Raw genomic sequence first — 21,834 nt, 5'->3', positions numbered from 1 at the left:
AATATTATAATAATATGTATGTATTTATTTATGATAACTTTTATGTAACATACATAAATAAAAGCATAAACTAAAAAGGTCAGGGAGTTAAGAACTTCAAATAAGGGAGTAAACACGAAAGAAGGGTTAACATAAGGGCAAATTATTATTGTTTCATTGCCTTAAGTAACACAGAAACAAAATCCTTCACTCCAAACTGCAGTATTTTCACCCTAACTTAATTCAAAATGTTTAAAACTCCAAAAGATGCTTGAGACATATCTAGTCCATTTCCCTGGCAAAGAAGTTTCACTATCTCAAAAAAAAAAAAAAACAACTTCGGAAAGAAATACCTTCATCTTCCTTCCTACACCAGCCACACAGGCCACCCTCATCATCCTCCCAATGCCAGTCACACAGGCCACCCTCATCTTCCTCTCGACACCAGTCACACAGGCCACCTTCATCTTCTTCCCAATGCCAGTCACACAGGCCACCCTCGTCTTCCTCCCAACGCCAGTCACACAGGCCGTCCCACGTCAGTCAGTCTGTAACTGTGCTCCATACGCACAGAATGAAAAGTCAAGGTGGAGTCAGACCCGGCTCGGACACTTGTGCAATAATATGTCTGGTCTTTGTCTTCAGTTTCTGTAAGGGAGCCTCTAAATCCCTGGAATTTCGCAGTGATAGGAGCATCTTTGCTATTCATGGTGGGTCCCTCTGTGCACTCCTGAGTTCCTGCTAAGATGATGACTCATGGTGGATTGCTAGATGGTTTAAGAATGGGGTCCAGCCATCCCAGAAAGGCCAATAATGTGGTTAGAGGGTTGGGGGTTTCAGCCGGGTGATTCAGCCTGACCTTCCAACCTCTGGGGAGGGGAAAGGGGGATGGAGGTTGAATTCATGTGACTGATGATCCAATTAATAATGCCTACATAATGAAACCCCAATAAAAAACTTGTGGACACTGAAACTCAGGGGAGCCTCCCAGGTTGGTGATTCACATCAATATGCCAGGAAGTGACACATCTTGAAGACACAGAAGCTTCATGTTCAGGACCTTCCCAGATCTCAACCTCTGTGTCTCCAATTGGCTGGTCCTGACTTGTATCCTTTGTAATAAAACTGTAACCATAAGTGTAGCATTTTTTCTGAGTTCTTTGAGGAGTAGTAGGAACCTTTGAATGTGTAGCCAGTTGGTCAGATGTGCAGGTGGTCTGGGAACCCCACAGCCTGCAGCTGGTTGTTGAAGCATGGACAGTCTTCTAGAGGACTGCGCCCTTAACCTGTAAAGTCTGACCTCACTCCAGGTAGTTGGTGTTAGAACTGCATTGCACACATTTCTCTGTGAACTCTAGAATGATAGAGCCAAAAGGGAAACCTTATTATCAGTCACAAAACCATATTAGCTCAAATGAAAGATATGATTAGAAGCCAGATCTGCAGAAACTTGAATCCGATTCTCCTTTAATAGAACAGGCTGCTTCTTGTGAGCTTAGGTAAGCAGGCTACCATCTGAGCCTTGGTTTCTTCATCTGCAAAATAGAAATCGATTACATAAATCAAGGGTTGGCAAATTTTTCTGTAAAGTGTCAGTTGGTTAATATTTTAGGCTTTGTGGGCCACATATGGTCTCTGTCTCATAGTCTCCTTCTTCTTTCCCCTCCTCCTCCTCCTCCTCTTCGTCTTCTTCTTCTTCTTCTTCTTCTTCCTCTTCCTCTTCCTCTTCTTCTTCTCCTTCTTCTCCTTCCTCACACATCTTTAAAAACGTAAAAACCAGTCTTACTTTACAGGCCATGGTTTGCTGAGCCCTTATATAAACGAAGTTCTTTTGCAGTTCACAACCTGATTATATCCCAACTCCCATCTCAAGGAAATAATCACTTAAATTTCTATTAGCTGAAATTTCCTGGTAAACATAGGTATTCAAACTGTTACTACATGAGTTAAGAAGTTAGTTATGTCTTTTTCTAATGTTTTAGGTACTTGAAAAGTATGTAAAGGTAGTTTTCTCCTTGCCCCCAGAAAAATCTCTAGGAAAACAGTGCAGTCATTGCAAAACCTTCATAACATGAAGCACGTGTGCATGCATATACCCATACGTTCCGCTCCTCAAGAGTTTCAAGTTCAACTATGGCCTCTACCCCATATTTACAAAGATGTTTTATAATCCTTCAGAACACAGGCACATCAAAAGCAGTTCAGCCACTGGGGAAGCACTGGGCTGATTATTTCTCCTAATCAAACAGACACAATGAAAATGCTGTGTAAATGCAAAATGTGATTATTTTAGCCTTGGCAGACACATTTCGAAGGCCTTTTCAAGACCCTCCTTTGCACAAACCGCATCTCTCCAAATATAGCATCTGCAATCCACTTCTATCCAAGAATTCAAAAGAAATAAACACAAAGGGAAAGCGACACTGATGGGTCAAGATTTCTTATTACTGCAAATACTTGTTGGTTTCTTTCTTTTTTTCAGATCAGAGAAGATGAAAAGAGAAGTAACAGACCATGGATTCTTTATGATTTAAAATATTGTTGGGTATGGAATGCATTCAGTTATTGAGCACCTCCTAGATAGAAGGCATTTTGTGAAGTAGTGGGTAGGGAGAGGGGCATAAGCTTCCATTTTTACAGCAAAAGAGAGCAAGAAATGTGGAAATTCAAAGCACAAAAGATGGCTGCCAGTCTCAATGGGGGCCAAAGAAACAGGGCGATTTCATTCAGGAAGCCATTTGAAGTAGGCTTATAAGAATGATTATGATTTGGCTGTGCAGAGAAAGAGCAGAGCATTGCAGGTGTAATTGTGTGTGAGCAGGGACACGTGCTGGTGATACTTTATTTACAACCTAGTTGGCTCTAGCACAGTGGGTGAAAGTTGAGCCACTGTAATTTGAAGCCTTGTTTCCAATAAGTACAGCAATATACACTGGCTTCTGTTCCTCAAAACCCATTTTATACCTTAGATGTATTAAATTTATCCTGTAAATTAAATGAAGACAAATGTGCTTTTAAGGAAATGTATTTCATATCTAAAACCAAAAAAAAGAAAAGCTATGTCTCAAACACTCAACTCAGAGTAATTTTTCATGTGAATTGGATTGGTCAAGGTTTAAAAATACAAGTCCAGTTACTTCTCCTTAGCAACTTCCTCTGTTGCTAGGATAGACATTCTCCATTGCTCCTAGGACCCCAACACTGGCCCAAGTTAGGGACACCAATTTTAAAATCTCATTGCTGATTCAATATGCATGAACACCATCTTTGAACAGCTAATCTAGGAGAGGCGCGATTTCCTTTGAAGTTGTGGTTTGCCTGTCCTAAGCATATTTTGTTTGTTTGTTTTTGTTTGTTTGAGACAGAGTCTCACCCCGTTGCCCAGGCTAGAGTGCAATGGTGCAATCTAGGCTCACTGCAACCTCTGCCTCCCAGATTCAAGCAATTCTCCCACCTCAGCCTCCCAAGTAGCTGGGATTATAGGCACCCACCATCATGCCCGGCTAATTTTTGTATTTTTGTAGAGATGGGGTTTCACCATATTGGCCAGGCTGGTCTTGAACTCCTGACCTCAGGTGATCCGCCCACCTCAGCTTCCCAAAGTGCTGGGATTACAGGCATGAGCCACTGCATCCAGCCTTGTCCTAAGCATTTTGAAGACCCACACAGCTTGGCCAAAGGCACATGGCTTCACTGCAACCAACCCCATAGCCAGCCCACCTCCTCAGTGACATCAGTGACCCCTCTCCTGCTGATCCTGAACCCCACCCATGATGACCTTCTTTCCTCAAGATGTCAGCTCTGTTCCTTCTCCAGAGACCTGGTACTTGCTTTTCCTTCACCTAGACTGTCATTCCCTAGTCTTTGCTAACTCACTTCTTCCTGTCACTCAGGCATCAGCTTAAATGTCACTTCCCCACAGAAGCACTTTGTGACCACGCCCTAGCTACAGCATTCCCCTTCTCACTTATTCCCTAACACCACACATTATTTCTTCCATGGCACATACCACTCCATAAAATGTGTCTGTTCATTTTCTGTCTTCCAGCATTCTCTAGGAGCTCCAGGAGGGCAGGACCCATGCTCATCTTCATCACCTCTGTATCCCCAGGAAATGGGATGCAGAAGTCATTCAGTAAACATGTTTGATGAGTGAATCAAGCGAACACAAAATTTCACATTCTGTCTTAAGTGGACAGAGAAAAATGCAATTCTTTAAATTTAGTCTGCAACTAATCTGACCCACCTCTTAAGGCATCATCCTGTATAGATAGCTGGGAAAAAATGGAAATGTCCAGTTTTGTTTGCAGCTCAGTCCAATGTGAAAAGTTTAAGTAAGGGGTATTCAGTCTTCCTTGAATAAGGACACTTTAGCTCCCAAATCACTTCATCCTCCTCTGGTTTCTCTCTTGAAAATGGTGCTGGATCCATGGAGGGTAGAGATGGGGGCATGGGGAATAGTTGGGATCCTTACACATAAATGCCTTCTGCCTCCTCTGGTCTGCAGAATGACATCCCTAGTCCCCTTGCTGGCATTTGGGTTATGTCTGTGACTGGTCTGGCTTGGCTTTGTCAAAGGGCATCTGTGTTCCCTAGATGGCTCTGCCTCACCTGGGCTCCCTCTGCAGAGACTACAGCATCTGCTGTGCTCTCTCTGCCACCTTCTGTCAGCCTCATTCCACAACCCTACCAAGCCAGGCCCCAGAGAGGCCCCAGGAGCTTTCAGATTAGCTCCTAGACCACATGGGAAGCACAAGTGGGCAGTTCAAAAAAACGGGACCTCCCTGTTGCTCCTCAGTATTATCGTCACTTATCCCACACACCTCATCTCTCCGACTGGGAAAACTTTCCCCAGGGAGAGAAACATCAAGGCGTATCTCATTACATTGCTTTCTTTCCTCCTTCTGCCTTCCACTCCATCTTCTGGAAATCAAAAACAGGCAAGTGTTTTAATGCACTTCCCTCATGCCATTCTTCCGGATTCCAAACACTCCTTAAAATTACAGTGGCTGGAATTGCAGGTGCACCCCAACACATGCAGCTTCTGCAGGGCATGGTGAGTGCACCTATAAATTCCAGCTACTCAGGAGGCTGAGGCGGGAGGATTGCTTGAGCCCAAGAGTTTAAGGCCAGCATGGGCAACATAGCAAGACCCTCATCTCAAAATCAAAAAACCTGCTCAGGTATCTCTTCTTCAATGTGGAAAATGTTGAGAGTCAAGCCATCCAACTCTTGTAAGTGTGAGATATTTATAATATAACTATATAATGCAGATTAATATATACAATTAAGTATTGTATGTATTACAAAGAAGAATTAGTCTACAAAGTCTCCTAGTAAACAAAAGGCTGGCTTGCCTAATCCTGCTATTTTTGAAAGACAAACAATGAAAACGTCTTGATGTTTCTCTTGACATTCCTTCTAATCTTTCTTGGGGAGGTGGAGGCTCCAAGCAGATGGAAGTCAGCAGTCAAGTACAAGAGAAAAACACATTCATTTGCTTCAACTATCGCCCCAGTTTCTCATGCCAATCAGCCTGTCCTGTTTGCTTACAATCACTGGTCATATGAACCCAATGCTCTACTTCCATCAGCAGTCTTAACCCACTAAATACATGCAGTCAGATTTGAGCAAGTCACTACGGAGGCCAGCTCATTCACTTTTGTTCCCAACTCCACTGACACAAAATAGACTTCCCCAGTAGGATGGCTTTTCCTGACTCTCTTGTTGAGTTGACATTTTGTGTATCACGTTTTCTTCTCAGACACAGAAATGAGAAAGTTTAAAATATGAGAAAATCTTTAAAAAGCAAGAGCACTGCCAAAGAGATGCATATGCAATCATCTGAATCCAAGGCCTCCACAACCGACTCAGGGTTGCCAGGTCGATTTGTTGTCTTTGCCATGTCACTAAGGTGCCATAGACAAGTGTGATAAAAAGCACAACTATTGTTGAGCCTACCACTGTTCTAAGCATTCTGTATGTGTAAATCCATCCAATCCTCAGAACAATCATATGAGGAGCATGCTTATTTTTACAGATAATTTTTTAAAGATAATAAAAATGGGGCAAGGAGTAATTAAGCAACCAGCTCAATGCCCACAGGTGCATTTTTTGTTTGTTTGTTACTATAAGAATCATTAATATAACCCTTATCTATATGATCATCGATATGACCTTTTACCTACATAAATCATCTATCTGACCTTTATATAAATGAGAGTGGCATTTCAAAGAGTTTCCTGAAATAGACAATAAAATATCTGTTGACTAACTGAATCTTTTATCTTTATTAGGTTTTGTGGGGTTGTTAAAAATAAAAGTATACTCCTAGAGTCTATGCATTAAAAAGAAATCCCAATAGCCATTCCAGACTCACAGGCTTTAGCGGTGGTAGCAGTGATGGTACCGGGTGCTTAAGCCAGGAAAAGCCAAGTCCCAAATACTAAAGATTAACATATTCTAGAGCAAGCTTGTCCAACTCGTGGCCCACAAGCCACATGCAGCCCAGAATGGCTTTGAACGTGGCCCTACACAAATTTGTAAACTTTCTTAAAACATGATGAGTTTTTGGGGGATTATTTTCTTTTTTCAGCTCATCAGCTACCGTTAGTGTTAGTGTATTTTATGGGTGGCCCAAGATGGTCCTTCTCTTTCCAATGTGGCCCAGGGAAGCCAAAAGATTGGACACCCCAGTTTAAGATAGGAACATGTATAAGAATTCAGTAAGTCAAGGAGGCAGGCAAAAAGGCTAAAGCAGACAGGAAGTCATTCCATCACCAAAAATTTTGGGCATTCTGTGTGCATAACGCAGAAGTTAAAAAACCCTCTCCCTGCCTTCAAAGCACCTGTAGTCTGGAGAGGAAACAGACCAATGTGGAAATAACTAAGACAGCTTCGAATGTGGAGTGTTTCCTTTCACCTGGACTTGCTTCCTCTCCGCCAGTTCTCTGCCTGCCTACTACTCACCCCTTAAGACACAGCCCAGGCTTTCTCTCCTCTGAGATGTCTTCCCTCGTCGCACACTCTCGGGTTGAGTTAGATCCCCCTCCTCTATGCATAGGGCCCCCAGGCACAGGTGGGCAGACAGCAATTCCAGAAAGCACATTTCTTAGTCTCACACGACCAACGTAACCACGTGCAGTGGTCCAGTCTGTGCATTTTCCACATTAGAATTATTCTGCTTTTGTGTCTGCCTTCCCAGTTAACAAGGTGTCCACTTGTGTAAGTGTGGACCGTGCCCTACTGATATTACCATTCTCAGCACCTGTGAGAGTGGAAGAAGTGGAGACAGTGAGAGCTATGGATGTTCAGAGTCTAAGAGAAAGACGAGTACTTCCAGCTGGGGAAAAGGGTGATTGGTTGGAGAGATTTAAGATGCCTTCCTCTGTAAAGTCAGCAGCTGGGATTCATCTAAAAGCTTCCAAAGCAGAGGGTAAAGATGGAGAAGAACATCCCGTGCAGTGAGACAAAGCCATGAGCACATATGCTGCAACATGAACAGCTATGGTCTGGACTTCCCAGAGTGCCCCCTCCTTTGAGTTTGTGCTCTCCTCCACCCCATAGCCAGATAGACACACAATAAAGACAAACCCTCCTAGCTCTGCTTCCCTGCATGACACTTCTCTGAAGAGGAGCGCAAAGAGTAGAGAATGGAAAAACTATATTGATAGACCAACTATAACAAGCCAAAATGATCTAGTAGTGGAAACTTGTACAAAATTACAAGAAAGTAGAATAAGATGTGTTATAACAGATACAAATCAGGTAAGGTGTTCCCACAAAGGAAGGGTCTCTAATTATGAGTCAGAGGGTCTGGGATGCCAAGGGGGCAGCAATTGACCTCAGAGGCAGATCAAAGGAATGAACGAACGGAGTCTGGCAGGTGACTGCTTGGCAGGGATAGGAAAGACAAGAGGCCTGGCATTCTTGGCACTCTTCCTGAATTTATTGAATTTCTAGCTGCCTAAATTATTAGCTCTCCCCTTGAATGAAAGGCTTTTAATATCAATGAGCTATGAAATGAAATGTATAAGTTAATACAACCAAATATACTACCTGTACAGTGTGATATCCTTATGACCCATAATTCCGTGAAGATAAGGTATTATAGGCCTAAGTAATAAAAGCATTGTGCTGCTCCTGGGCAGAGCTCACCATCCTGCCAAAGGCACTGCTTACAAATGAGCCAAGTATTACAGAACCCTCATGGAACTGTGCCAAGCTCTCAGTAATGTCTGACATACAATCTTGAATCATAGCTGAGTGTCTATGGCACACTCGACTGTACACATGCTGCCAACGCACTAGCAGCAAGGAGGGCCACAATCAAGGAGTCTCATACTAGGTCCAGAGCTCCCTTTTTCTGTGCTGACAGTCAGATGCTGGGCCACACCCCTGTATCAGGAGACATTGCTGTGGGGGACAGTGAGGGGGAGAAGCAGTAATCAAGGGATTATATCCCTCCAGAGTTTAGGAACACCCTCTGAAACTGAACTCCATGCAAACAACAGACAAAATGGATTTGCTTATAAAATGCGAAACACCAGCCACTCTAACAGAAGATCAGTAAATGTGATGCTCCTAAGACCAGAGTATCTCTTAAAATTCTACAAGTAGTTAAAGCCATTGTTTTGTTTGTTTTTGTTTTTTGAGATGGAGTCTCACTCTGTCGGCCAGGCTGGAGTACAGTGGCATGATCTCGGCTCACTGCAACCTTCAAGCGATTCTCCTGCCTCAGCCTCCCGAGTAGCTGGGATTACAGGTATGTGCCACCACGCCTGGCTAATTTTTGTATTTTTAGTAGAGACGGGGTTTCACCATGTTGGTCAGGCTGGTCTCGATCTCATGACCTCGTGATTCACCCACCTCGGCCTCCCAAAGTGCTGGGATTACAGGCATGAGCCACCGCGCCCAGCCAAAGCCATTGTTAAGAAGGCAACTGGGCCACTGGCTCTACGCTGCCAACCCCAGTATGAGAGGGTCCCATCCGATGGGCAGTGCGGTCTGAGACCTGCCCTGCCCAGCTCTGCTTGCTTCTCTCGTTTCTGTCACAGCCGTCAGATCCACATCGCCACATGAAGGCTTTCTGGGCCCAATCCCAGCCCCTCCCCATCTTCGTCGTTCAGAGAGGTTGTCCCCAGTAAACCTCTCTTACTCCTAACTCCATCTCTGTCTGCTCGGCAGAGGACCTGAGTTGATGCTTCTCCTCTAGCTCCGGCTGACATGTTCACATTCATGAAAAGACAGTTTCTAGTTTGATTTGAATAATGACAACAGCACTTGAGCAACTGCTAGATGGTGGGTTGATGACAGCCATGCCGATGGCAAAGCAAGTAAAGTACACATCACTTCTGCCAAGAGAGAGCCCAGCCACAAACAACACAGGGAGCCAGACGCAAAGAGACCACGCAGTTCACCCCTGAGTGACACATTCCACAGTGCCAGTTTAGCAGTCACAACCTCATTATGACTAACCATCCTACCGCTCATCTATTTCTTTGCTGCCAACTACCAAACCAGTTCCTTTCCTCCCGCCACAGCCCTCCCCACTCATCAGTGAAACCCATAGCTTGTACCTAAACAAGGAAACAGAATTTCAATACCAGCTTCAGGAAAATCTATCAAAAAACACAGATCCGTACCCAAATTCACTGTACCCTAAAGCTAAGTATTAACACCTCACCTGCCTATTTCTTAGCCCTCTGGCAAACTTTCCCCAACCTCCTGGGACTTAGGAATCAAAACCCTGTAGAGAAATTTAGTTCATTTCAGAAAGTTCTTCACAAAATCAAAACACTTTCTTATAGAACATTAGTCTTTCTTTAGAAGCAAAGCACATATTTAGTTTACACTTGTTTCTAATAAGATTAATAGGCTAGATACAACCCCACCTCAGATTAGGGATGAATAGAGGAAAATAAATGGCTGCAGGCAGGCACACTAGTCACTAGTCAGAAATGACAACTCAGGCAAGAACCAGCACAGAAGAACAAAAGCGCACAAGCAAATCCCGAGGCCATAAGCCCTAAAACCCCAGCCATGAAGGCAGCCCTGCTTAGACACAATGTAATCCCTGGCATTCACACTTACCATCTTGAGTCATTAAGAAAAGTTCTCCCAGTACTTTGGGAGGCCGAGGCGGATGGATCGCTTGAGGTCAGGAGTTTGAGACCAGTCTGGCCAACGTAAGGAAACCCCTCTCTACTAAAAATACAAAAATTAGCTGGGCGTGGTGGCGGGCGCCTGTAATCCCAGCTACTCGGGAGGCTGAGGCAGGAGAATCATTTGAACCCAGGAGGTGGAGGTTGCAGTGAGCCGAGATCACACCATTGCACTCCAGCCTGGGCAACAAGAGCGAAAACTCTGTCTCAGAAAGAAAAGAAAAGAAAAGTTCATATAACATCATTTTTTGTTTTTTAAAGACAGAGTCTCACTCTGTCACCCAGGCTGGAGTGCAGTGGCATGATCTCGGCTACTGCAACCTCCGCCTCCTGGGTTCAAGCGATTCTCCTGCCTCAGCCTCTTGAGTAGCTGGAATTACCGGCACCCACCACCATGCATGGCTAATTTTTGTATTTTTAGTACAGACAAGGTTTCCCCCTGTTGCCCAGGCTGGTCTCAAACACCTGGCCTCAAGTGAACCTCCTGCCTCAGCCTCCCAAAGTGCTGGGATTACAGATGTGAGCGATCCTCCCAGCCTACCCTAAGTTATTTTTAATTCAAAAGTTTCCTCTTATGTTTTTAAAAATTAAACATTTAATTTCAAAAGTTTAAAGTTGCATTTTCAAGCCTCAACCTTACCTACTTAATTCAGTACCTATTGATGAAGCTAAAAAATATATTTACTGTTTCAAATATTTGAGATCTTCCCAGAAATATAAAATGTCTGACATAACATACAATGATGTATCTTAAATACATCTGTGTCTATAAGTGCTTTTATAGCCAGTGAATTACTAATGTATACTTAATACAGCCTGAAACAGGGTATCAATCTTTAACAGCGCTTTTCTCAAGAAAACTATATTGATATTTGACTTACACAAAAATATCACAACAAAGTGGAAATAAAAAACAGTCATAATGTTACAAGGAGGGGAAAGCATCTAAATAGAAAAAGAAGTATTTTGGTGAAGGAGAGATTGAGAATCCTTCAACCCTGTTGCACCTAAGGAACAGAACATGACTTCCTCTCGGTGTGCGCTCAGCCCGTGGTGGTGGGACGATGCCAGAGGGGAATGTGGATGGTCACCTGCTTTTCCATTCCCTGTGTCCACCATCTGAGCTGGGTTGTGACCTTCCTGCTCTCCAAGTTCTCTCACTCAAACCTGTGGACTTTTTTAAACTCATGGAGGTTAGGCCGGACACAGTGGCTCACGCCTGTAATCCCAGCACTTTGGGAGGCTGAGGTGGGCGGATCACGAGGTCAGGAGATCGAGACCATCCTGGCTAACACGGTAAAACCCCATCTCTACTAAAAATACAAAAAATAACCAGGTGTGGTGGTGGGTGCCTGTAATCCCAGCTACTTGGGAGGCTGAGGCAGGAGAATGGCGTGAACCCAGGAGGCGGAGGTTGCAGTGAGCCGAGATCGCGCCACTGCACTCCAGCCTGGGCAAAAGAGTGAGACTCCATCTCAAAAAACAAAACAAAACAAAACAAAAAAACAAACCACGAAGGTATATTTGCTTTTAGGAAAGGATATCTTTTCCCCTTTTAAACTCTACATTGAGATTCTGAAAACTGAACTCAGTGGGACACCTGTGGTTTTGGTCTGGGGTGACTTTTCGCTATTGTAAAACAAAACAAAACAAAACAAAACTCCATGTTAGGTGACATCCAAGCAACTGACTCCCTCAACCTATACTGTGGTGAACCTACGAAGTCTAAGCTAACTTAAAAGACAAAAAAAAATTGCACATCAATTACCAAGGAAATAGAAATTAAAATGACATGATCTTACCACACAAATCGACAAAGTAAATACTGATTGGATTTCTGTTTCTGACCATGAGGGTGTAAGGAGGTATAGACTAGCCATTCCACTCTAACAACTAGAAAACACAAAAAGGGATAGGAAACAACTATTTTCTGATATCAAACAATAGGCAGGATAGAAAAGCAATCCCCGATAGGAGAAACAAACAAAATGACCACTAGGATTGCACTCTCTTTCTAGCTGAAAATGATTTCTGAGCCAAAGTACAGTGAGCAGGGAACTCAAACAAAAGCCTCGCAGTCTTGCTGAATTGAATTTGTAATGGAAACTAGAACACCTGAAATGAAAATGACACTAGGTGGGATTAATAGCAGATTAGGCACTGCAAAGGGAAGGATGCATGAATTTGAAGACAGCAATAGAAACTCTCCAAAAAGAAGCACAAGAAGAAAAATAGTAACAGAGCATCCGTGACCTATGAGACAACCTCATGGGGGTCTAATGCATTACATAATTGAAGTCCCAAGGGAAAAAGGGGTTAGAGAGGAAAAGGACATAAATATCTGAAGAAGCAATGTGGAAAAATATTTCCAAATTTGCTGAAACCCATAAACCCAAAGGTCCAGAAGCTCCAAGAGGAAAAGGATATAAATATCTGAAGAAGAAATGTGGAAAAATACTTCCAAATTTGCTGAAAACCATAAACCCAAAGGTCCAGAAGCTCAATGATCACCAAACAAAATATTTTTTAAAAACACATCAAGGCCCAGCACAGTGGCTCAAACCTATAATCTCAGCACTTTGGGAGGCTGACGCAGGAGGATCACTTGAGCCCAGGGGTTTAAGACCAGTCAGGGCCGGGCGCGGTGGCTCAAGCCTGTAATCCTAGCACTTTGGGAGGCCGAGGTGGGCGGATTACGAGGTCAGGAGATTGAGACCGTCCTGGCTAACATGGTGAAACCCCGTCTCTACTAAAAATACAAAAAATTAGCTGGGTGTGGTGGCTGGCACCTGTAGTCCCAGCTACTTGGGAGGCTGAGGCAGGAGAATGGCATGAACCCAGGAGGTGGAGCTTGCAGTGAGCCGAGATCATGCCACTGCATTCCAGCCTGTGCGACAGAGCAAGACTCCGTCTCAAAAAAAAAAAAAAAAAAGGACCAGTCAGAATGGCTCTTGGTAAAAAGTAAAAAAATAACAGATCCTTGCAAAGTTGTGGAGAAGAAGGAACACTTATACACTTTTGGTTGAAGTGTAAATTAGTTCAGCCATTGTGGAAGCCAGTGTCGTGATTCCTCAAAGAACTAAAGACAGAAATACCATTCAACCAAGAAATCCCATTACTGGGTATATACCCAAAGGAATTTATATCATTTTATTATGAAGACACATGCACGCATGTTCACGCATTAGAAAGACACATGCAGCACTGTTCACAATAGTAAAGATATGGAATCAACCTAAATGCTCATCAATAGTAGAATGGATAAAGAAAATGTGGTACATATATACCATGAAATACTATGCACCACCAAAAAATTAGATCATGTCTTTTGCAGGAACATGGATAGAGCTTGAGGCCATTATCCTTAGCAAACTAACACAAGAACAGAAAACCAAATACTGCATGTTCTCACTTATAAGTGGGAGCTAAATGATGAGAACACATGGACACAGAGAGGAACAGCACACACTGGGGCCTTTAGGAGGGTGGAGGGTGGGAGGAGAGACAGGATCAGGAAAAATAGCTAGTGGGTACTAGGCTTAATACCTGGGTGATAAAATAATCTGTACAACAAACTCCCATGACACAAGTTTACCTATGTAACAAACCTGCACTTGTACCCCTGAATTTAAAATAAAAGTTTAAAAAAACAGAAATATTACAAGGGTAAAAAAGCACATTTCATAATGATAAAGGGGTCAACTCACCAACAGGAATTGACAACCCTAAGCATTTATGCATTTAATAACAGATATATAATGGAAAACTAACAGATCTGCAAGTTGAAATAGAAAAATCTGCAATTATACTTGGAGACTTCAATACTTCTTTCTCAGTAATTGATACAACATGGAGAAAGAAAATAATGATATACAAGATGTGAGCAAGACTCTGAAGCCCCTGGACACAGCTGACACTTAGGGAACACTCCATCCCACAAGTGAAGATGCACATGGACCCCTCCACAAGATACACCACAATCTATAGCATACAGCAAGTCTCAGCACATTTAAAGGAACTGAAATAACATATGGCCTCTAACCACAATCACAAATCAATAGTAGAAAGCTCTCTGGAGAATCTCCGTCCTTTGAAAATTAAACAACACGTTTCTAAACTGTAGGGTAAACAAAGAGGATTTTTAAAAATCAGGAAATATTTCAAACTGAGTAAAAATAAATATCAAAATTTTGTGTGATATAACTTAGAAATCTATAGCTTAAATGCTTACATTAGAGAAATAGAAAGGTCTAAAATAAAGATGCTTTCTTTAAAAACTAGAAAAAGAAGAACAAATTATAAACACAAAGGAGAGCAAAAAGAGAGAAAGATGAGAAGGGAAGCCAGTAAGAAAAGGAGCAAACAAGAAAATTAAAGTCAGAATTGGTTCTTTGAAAAGATCTTTCTAAATAGATTTATCTTAGGGAAATCATGAGGATTTTTTTGGCAGTATTGTTTATAATAGCAAAAAGGCAGAAATTACTAAGAACTTTAAGAACTTTATTGGCTGGGCACGGTGGCTCATGCCTGTAGTCCCAGCACTTTGGGAGGCTGAAGTAGGTGGCTCACCTGAGGTCAGGAATTTGAGACCAGCCTGACCAACATGGTGAAATCCCTTCTCTACTAAAAATAAAAATTAAAAAAATACAAAAATTAGCCAGGGGTGGTGGCAGGTGCCTGTATTCCTGGCTACTCAGGAGGCTGAGAAAGGACAATCACTTGAACCTGGGAGGCAGAGGTGGCAGTGAGCCAAGATCATGCCACTGCACTCCAGCCTGGGTAACAGAGTGAGACTCTGTCTCAAAAAAATAAATAAAATAAAAAGAACTTTATTAAATTATCCTCTGTCTTCATGAGACTACTATGCAGCTATTTAAAATGTTACAAAAGAATATGTAATAAACTTGGAAAATATTCATGAGACTGTAGACAAATAAAACAGGTTATAAAATATGACACCATTTCCCCCACTTTTACAAAAAGGTTATTTGGGCAGATTAAATATCAGAATGATCTAGGCTTATTCAGAGTGATTTATTTTCCTTATGTGTATCTCCCTCAGTTTTTTTCTGTTGACTTTATGTGTATTTTTAAATTACAAAATTAACTTTACTCTAAATATTAGTCAAAACTCTTCAAACAAAAACTAAGCTTTAAGTTTCCCTCTGAAGTGTTCCATTAAAATGAGCTCTAGTGTTTGACAGCACAGTAGGGTGACTATAGTTAACAATAATTTATTGTATATTTCAAAATAGCTAGAAGAGTAGATTTTGAAGGTTCCCAATAATACGGACAGGAAGCAGGGGAATACTAGGTAGAAAAGGACAGAGTCCCTGGCAAGGGTTCCACCCTCAAGCCTGGACCCGTGGCCCTAAATGAGGGCTTCACATACCCGTTTTCCAGCCCAAATGTCATCTTTTGGCACACCACACCCCATCCTGTGCCCATAAAGTCCCCAAGATCCACTGGTAGAGGAACAAAACAGCATGGCAGAGAAGGCAAGAAAAGAAGCATCTGAACGTTGAGAGGCAGCTGGACATCAAAGACTACGGTTGGAGAGGAGTTTGGCTAGGGATAGTCTGAGAGGACTTCTTCCCTCTCCAGGGGAAAATTATCTTCCCACTCCATCCCCTCTCCAGCTCCCCATACCACTGAGAGCCACTTCCACTGCTCAGTAAAATCTCCACATTCACCATCCTTCGAGTTCATGTGACCTGATTCTTCCTGGACACTGGACAAGAACCCATGTACTGAAATGGCAGGGTATAAAAGGCTGTCACCCTGATCCTCCACTGAGCTGATTTAACACTTAGCCATCTGTGGACAGCAAGTGCTAAAAGAGCACTGATTGTAACACACGCCCTCTGGTGCTCCAGAGGTTGCAGGTGACCCCTAGACACTGCCATGGCTGGTACTGGATTTGTTCCTACTGGTGCCCAAAGGCACTCACCCCAGCTCCTGCACCTGCTCCCTGTGTGCTTCCCATTCTGCAAGGGGCTTCAGCATGGCAGCCAAGTAAATGAGCCACCCCCATCACAAGTCCCATGAGGGGGTCAAGGGAGCTCTCCCATCTCACCAACACAGAGAAATGATAAATGTTAGAGGTGATAGATATGTTAATTACCATGATTTGTTCATTACCCATTGTGTGCATATATCAAAATAACATGTACCCCATAAATACGTACAATTATGTATCGATTAAAAAAAGAAAAAAAGTTTTAACCATTAAGGTGAGATGATCTAGCGTGCAAACTCCAGGTTAACCCCCCAAAAATTATTTATTTGTCAAAATCTAAATATCTCTGCTATTTTACTGAGAAGGAAAGATATTATTTAGAACAAAGATGAAAATTTTAGTTTGTTTGCTTAGTCTAAAAAGCAATTTGAAGTTAACATTTAACACAATTAGTAATGTTCTAATTGTTTTATTGTTCTTAAGAACTAGGTTTAAGGCCAGGTGTGGTGGTTCACGCCTGTAATCCCAACACTTTGGGTGGCTGAGGTGGGAAGACTGCTTGAGCATGGGAGGTCAAGGGTGCCATGAGCCATGATTGTGCCATTGCACTCCAGCCTGGGTGACAGAGCAAGACCTTGCCTCAACAAAACAAAACAAAACAAAATGCTAGGTTTATAAAAATCAAAGTTCTCTTATATAAACCTCTAAGACTTCTGTATGACATTTACGGGAAATTTTTATTATTCTTTTCCGCTTAGCAAAAAATATTTTGCTCAGCTGTAGCCAGATTTATTTTAGATAAACTTTGGATTTGTAATGTTCTTCTCACAATAAATATTTCATTCAACAAGAAACTTCATAAAAATACCAAATGATTCAGTACTGCAGTCTCATTAGAAGAAGATCTGGGGTTGGCAAAGTGATTTAGTTCCAAAAAAGATAATGGAATGAACAAAAAACTCAATGTACTGCGGGCGTGGTTCCAGGCTTTGGAACCCTAGGCAGAAGCATTTGTCCTGATCAGTTACACAAGTTATAAATTAACTTACTCAGCATATCTGAATGCCTATGACAGTGAACTAATCCTCTCATTTGAGGGTGAGGGAGGGGCAGGCAGCAGTCTGAGGAGCAGATACATAAAGATATTTAAAACAAATTCTGCGCTCATTTGGGGAAGAGGGGGCTAGGTGAAAGATAAGTGGTATACGTAAATATACATTATTTGTGGCATTCCAAGCACCATTAGAGTTATGAGCCATGCATTCAGAAATAGCACAGCTGGTCTTTCTCTGAATTGGGGGTGGACAGGAGACAATGATGGCAGGCCTGGACGGACAGCCAGGGGAGCAGAGACTGATAGGACAGCCCCAAAGGGTGAAACTGAAGTCTCAGGAAGACCATCACTGACATTCAGAGCATTTACGGCACTCTATGGATAATTCCACGTCCCATATCTCTCTCTGTCTCACTGTTTCTCTCACGCACACTCCACACAAGCTATCATTTACAGCAATCCCATGGTGTACACATAAACTTCATTTCATAGATAGGAATCTGTAAGTTGATTAACCGGTCCAGGTTCCCAATAAGTAGTAGTGCTGTGAAGGAGGTCAGTCTTCAAGCTCCTCATCACTGCCTGTCTTGTACCCTCATTGGATGACCACCACTGGGTTCTCATCTGCAGGCATCAATCTCACCCCATTACACTTCTTGGTCTTCGCTAATCCACCAAGCCCATGCATGCATTTACTCCTACTCTGCCCAAAGTCTCCTCCCCACACCCAGCCACCAACTATAAGAATCTTCATCATTATTTGATGCCAATGAGTCCTCCTCTATAACCTTCTCTGCAGCTCCTGTAAAATTCAAATGGTATTTTTCTCACATAGTCTCTATTTAAGAAGCATAGTAAGAGTTTACATCAGGACATAAAGAGGTATATTTTGGCTAAAATTTTTTTAAAAAATCAATATTTGAGTAAAGTCAGCATTCCTGAATTCAGTCAATAAAACCACTGGCTACTTTGTGCTAGGAATAGTGTAGCGCCTGAAGACAAAGATGAATGAGACGGCTGCTGTCCTTCACCGATCCTTCAGGGCAGGGATAAAGGAGACAAGGCTGCAAGTAATTTCCAAAGAGAACGCCAGGTGCTACCAGGAGCTTAGGTACCACAGGAGGGGTTTAGATTTCAAAGTTGTTTAGACTTAATGCTTTTATTCTTTCAAATAAAAGCATTTAATTCAACCTATTTTAATTGAGCTAACTGTATTGATGCCTTTAAAATCATTCCAAGGGAGGCAAAGTTTTCTTAAACACAACACAAAAGCAATAAAGAAAGAATATTTGATACATTTGACTTCATTAAAATCAAAAACTTCTGTTTGTTGAAAGATATTAGGAAGAGGAGTAGGGAAATCACAGGCTGGAAAAAGATATTTGCAATATATGTATCTGATGCTTGCATCCACAATAAAGAACACATGTAAAACAATAAAGAATGTGAAAAGCAAATGTGCAAAAGGGTTCAACGTGTTCTTCACAAGAAGATAGCCAAATGACCAACAAACACATGAAAAGATGCTCGGGGCCGGGTGTGGTGGCTCACACCTGTAATCCCAGCACTTTGGGAGGCCAAGGCAGGTGGATCATCTGAGTTCAGGAGTTCGAGACCAGCCTGACCAATATGGTGAAACCCCATCTTTACTAAAAATACAAAAATTAGCCAGTTATGGTGGCAGGTGCCTGTAATCCAAGCTACTTGGGAGGCTGAGACAGGAGAATTGCTTGAACCCAGGAGACAGATGTTGCAGTGAGCTGAGATCACACCATTGCACTCCACCCTGGGCAACAGAGCGAGACTCTGTCTCAAAAAAAAAAATGCACGTTGAAGCTATAAAGAGATACCACTGCATACCCATAAGTATGGCTTAAAAAGAAGAGCAACTCCTCACGTTCTCCAGAATGTGCAACAGATGCTGGAGAGAATATAAATTAGTTCAGCCACTTTAGAACACTCTTTGGCAGTTTCTAAGAGTTAAGTGTACATCTACCTTATGATTGAGTTAATTCTACTTCTAGGTGTTTTATCCAAGGTAAACTAAAAGTTACATCCACAAAAATTCATACAAGAACTTTATTCACATTAGCAAAGAAAAAAAAAAGGAAGCAACCTACATGTCCATCAGCAGGGGAATGGATAAACAGGTGGGGATCAATCACGCAGCAGAATACCACATGCCACTGATCTCACAGAATGAATCTGCTGACCAAAAGAAGTCAGACCAAAAAAGTGCATATTGTACAATTCCATTTATATGACGTTCAAAGGAAAACTAATCTATGGATGAGAAAAATCGGAACAGTGATTGCACTTGGCAGGAAGGGGATTGTCTGGGAAGGAGCAAGAGAGATCTAGAAGATCTAACCTAGAAGGGATAAATGGAACTAGGCTATATTTTTATTTGGGTGTTAGTCACAGGTATATAAAAATTCATTCAAGTATGTACCTTACATTTATATACTTTATGCTAATCTCAAAAATAAAAGACATTTAAAAATAAAAATAAAATATGTCAAATGCATTTGTCATTTAAGTGGCTTATTTTACTTACAATAGTCTATCACTCAATGGATATTTGTTAATCACCTACTGGGTGCCAGGCACCCTTCTAGGCATGAGAGCTACAGCAGGCAACAAAACAGATATAATTCCCTGCCCTCATATAGCTTATGTTTTAGGGAGGAAAGAGAGACAATAAACAAAATAAACAAATAATTTATGCAGTATTTTATAAAGAGAAAAGTAAAGAACAAAAAATCCCAAAAGGGAATGGGGATAGGGAATGTAGACTGCAATCTCAGCATTGCCCACGTAAATGGCTGTTTAACTTGAATCATGATAGGCGCATACAACACATTCCACGTGTAGTTTGCTTTTTAAAATTGCATTTCTATTTGACCATTGTGAAATATGATCCACTCACATTACATACTTAGAACAGCAGTTGTCTCACGTTCCATATTACCTTTATCTAAAATTAACTTACTATCCTTCTTTCTTTTTTACTTTGTAAGACAGAGTTTCTATTATTTATGAAGCACTCAAGGGAGGAAAAATCCAATAAAGCTCATGTTTACCCTTCACCATATCTCAAGGAGATGGCAATACTTCTTCCTAGGAAACTTTTCATGTTAAAGTAAATATAAAATTCCATCTGAAGTTAAGATTAATCACCATAGATTGCTATCACTTCAAACTCAACTTTTATTCAGTAGGTTTCATTTGCTATACATAATGGCACGACAAGAAAAATAATCCATCTCATAGTTATAAGGATGAAATTAAACTGTAAAAAATAGTCTATTGAATTTGGCAATGATTTCTTAGATATGATACAAAAGGCACAGTCAACAAAAGAAAAATAGACAAATTGGACTTCATCAAAGTTCAAAAAATTGTGCATCGATTAATACTATAAACAGAAGAAAAAGGCAACCCCAGAATGAGAGAAAATATTTGCAAATCCCACATCTGATAAAGGATTAGTATCTAGACTATACAGAGAACTCCTAAAAAGTAACAACAACAACAACAAATTGGCAGAATCTTGCTCTGTCACAATACTTGAATGGTCAAATATTTCACAGTAGATTTTAAAATGGGCAAAGGACTTGCATAGACATTTTTCCAAAGAAGATATGCAAGTAAATGGCCAAAAAGCACATGAAAAGATGCTCAACATGAACTAATAATCAGGGAAATGCAAGTCAAAACTACAATGAGATACCACCTCATACCCACAGCACTTAGGGACGCCAAGGCTGGAGGACCACTTGAGCCTAGGAGTTCAAGAACAGTCTGGACAACATAGCAAGACTCCTCCCATCTCTACAAAAAAATTATTTAATTAGGCAGGTATGGTGGTGTGCACCTGTAGTCCCAGCTACTCAGGAGGCTGAGGCAGGGAGATCACATGAGCCCAGGAGTTTGAGGCTGCAGCCAGTTATAATTGCACCGCTGCACTTCAACGTGGGTGACAGAGCAAGACTCTGTCAAAAAGAAAAAAATAGAAAACAACAAGTGTTGTGTAGGATGTGGTGAGAGTGGAACCTTTGGGCACTGTTGGTGGGAATATAAAATGGTGCAGCTGCTATGGAAAACAGTATGGCAGTTCCTTAAAAAAATAAAAGTAGAGTTATCATCTGATCCAGCAATTTCACTTCTGAGTATATATGTACCCAAAAGAATTGAAAGCAGGGTTCAAAGATACATTTGTACACCCATGTTTAGAGCAGCACTATTCAAACAGCAGCTACGACGTGGAAGCAACCCAAGTTGGTTTGCTTATCCATGGATAAATGGATAAGCAAAATGTGGTCTATACATACAATGAAACATTATTCAGCCTTAAAGGAAAAGAAATTCTGACAAATGCTTCCACATGGATGAAGCTGGAGGACATTGTGCTAAGTGAAACAAGCAAAAAGTGATTCCACTTCTAAGAGGTACTTAGAGTAGTCAAAATCTTAGAGACAGAAAGTGGAATTCTGGTTGGCAAAGGCTGGGAGAAGACAGGAATGGAGAGCTGGTGTTAAATGGGCACAGAGTTTTAGTTTTACAGATGAAAAAAGTCCTGGAGGTGGATGGTGGTGATAGTTACACAACAATGGGAAGGTACTTCAGTCCACTGAACTGTATACCTGAAAATGATGAGAGAGTAAATTCTATGTTAT

General features: G+C 41.7%; 1 protein-coding gene across 1 annotated transcript in view; it reads right to left on the bottom strand.

Moving 5' to 3' along the window:
- LOC134738004 (VPS10 domain-containing receptor SorCS3-like) overlaps positions 1-21,834 on the bottom strand; it is a 173,963-nt gene continuing 152,129 nt past the window's right edge. Inside the window, exon 2 of the mRNA XM_063650629.1 lies at positions 1-1,738. Coding sequence (XP_063506699.1) covers positions 1,580-1,738 — 159 coding nt within the window. The 3' untranslated portion in view covers positions 1-1,579. The remainder of the gene's footprint in view (positions 1,739-21,834) is intronic.

Source organism: Pongo pygmaeus, chromosome 14 (genome assembly GCF_028885625.2).
Source record: "Pongo pygmaeus isolate AG05252 chromosome 14, NHGRI_mPonPyg2-v2.0_pri, whole genome shotgun sequence".
In the NCBI taxonomy this organism is placed as follows: Eukaryota; Metazoa; Chordata; class Mammalia; order Primates; family Hominidae; genus Pongo; species Pongo pygmaeus.
This window is presented reverse-complemented; position numbering and strand designations above follow the sequence as displayed.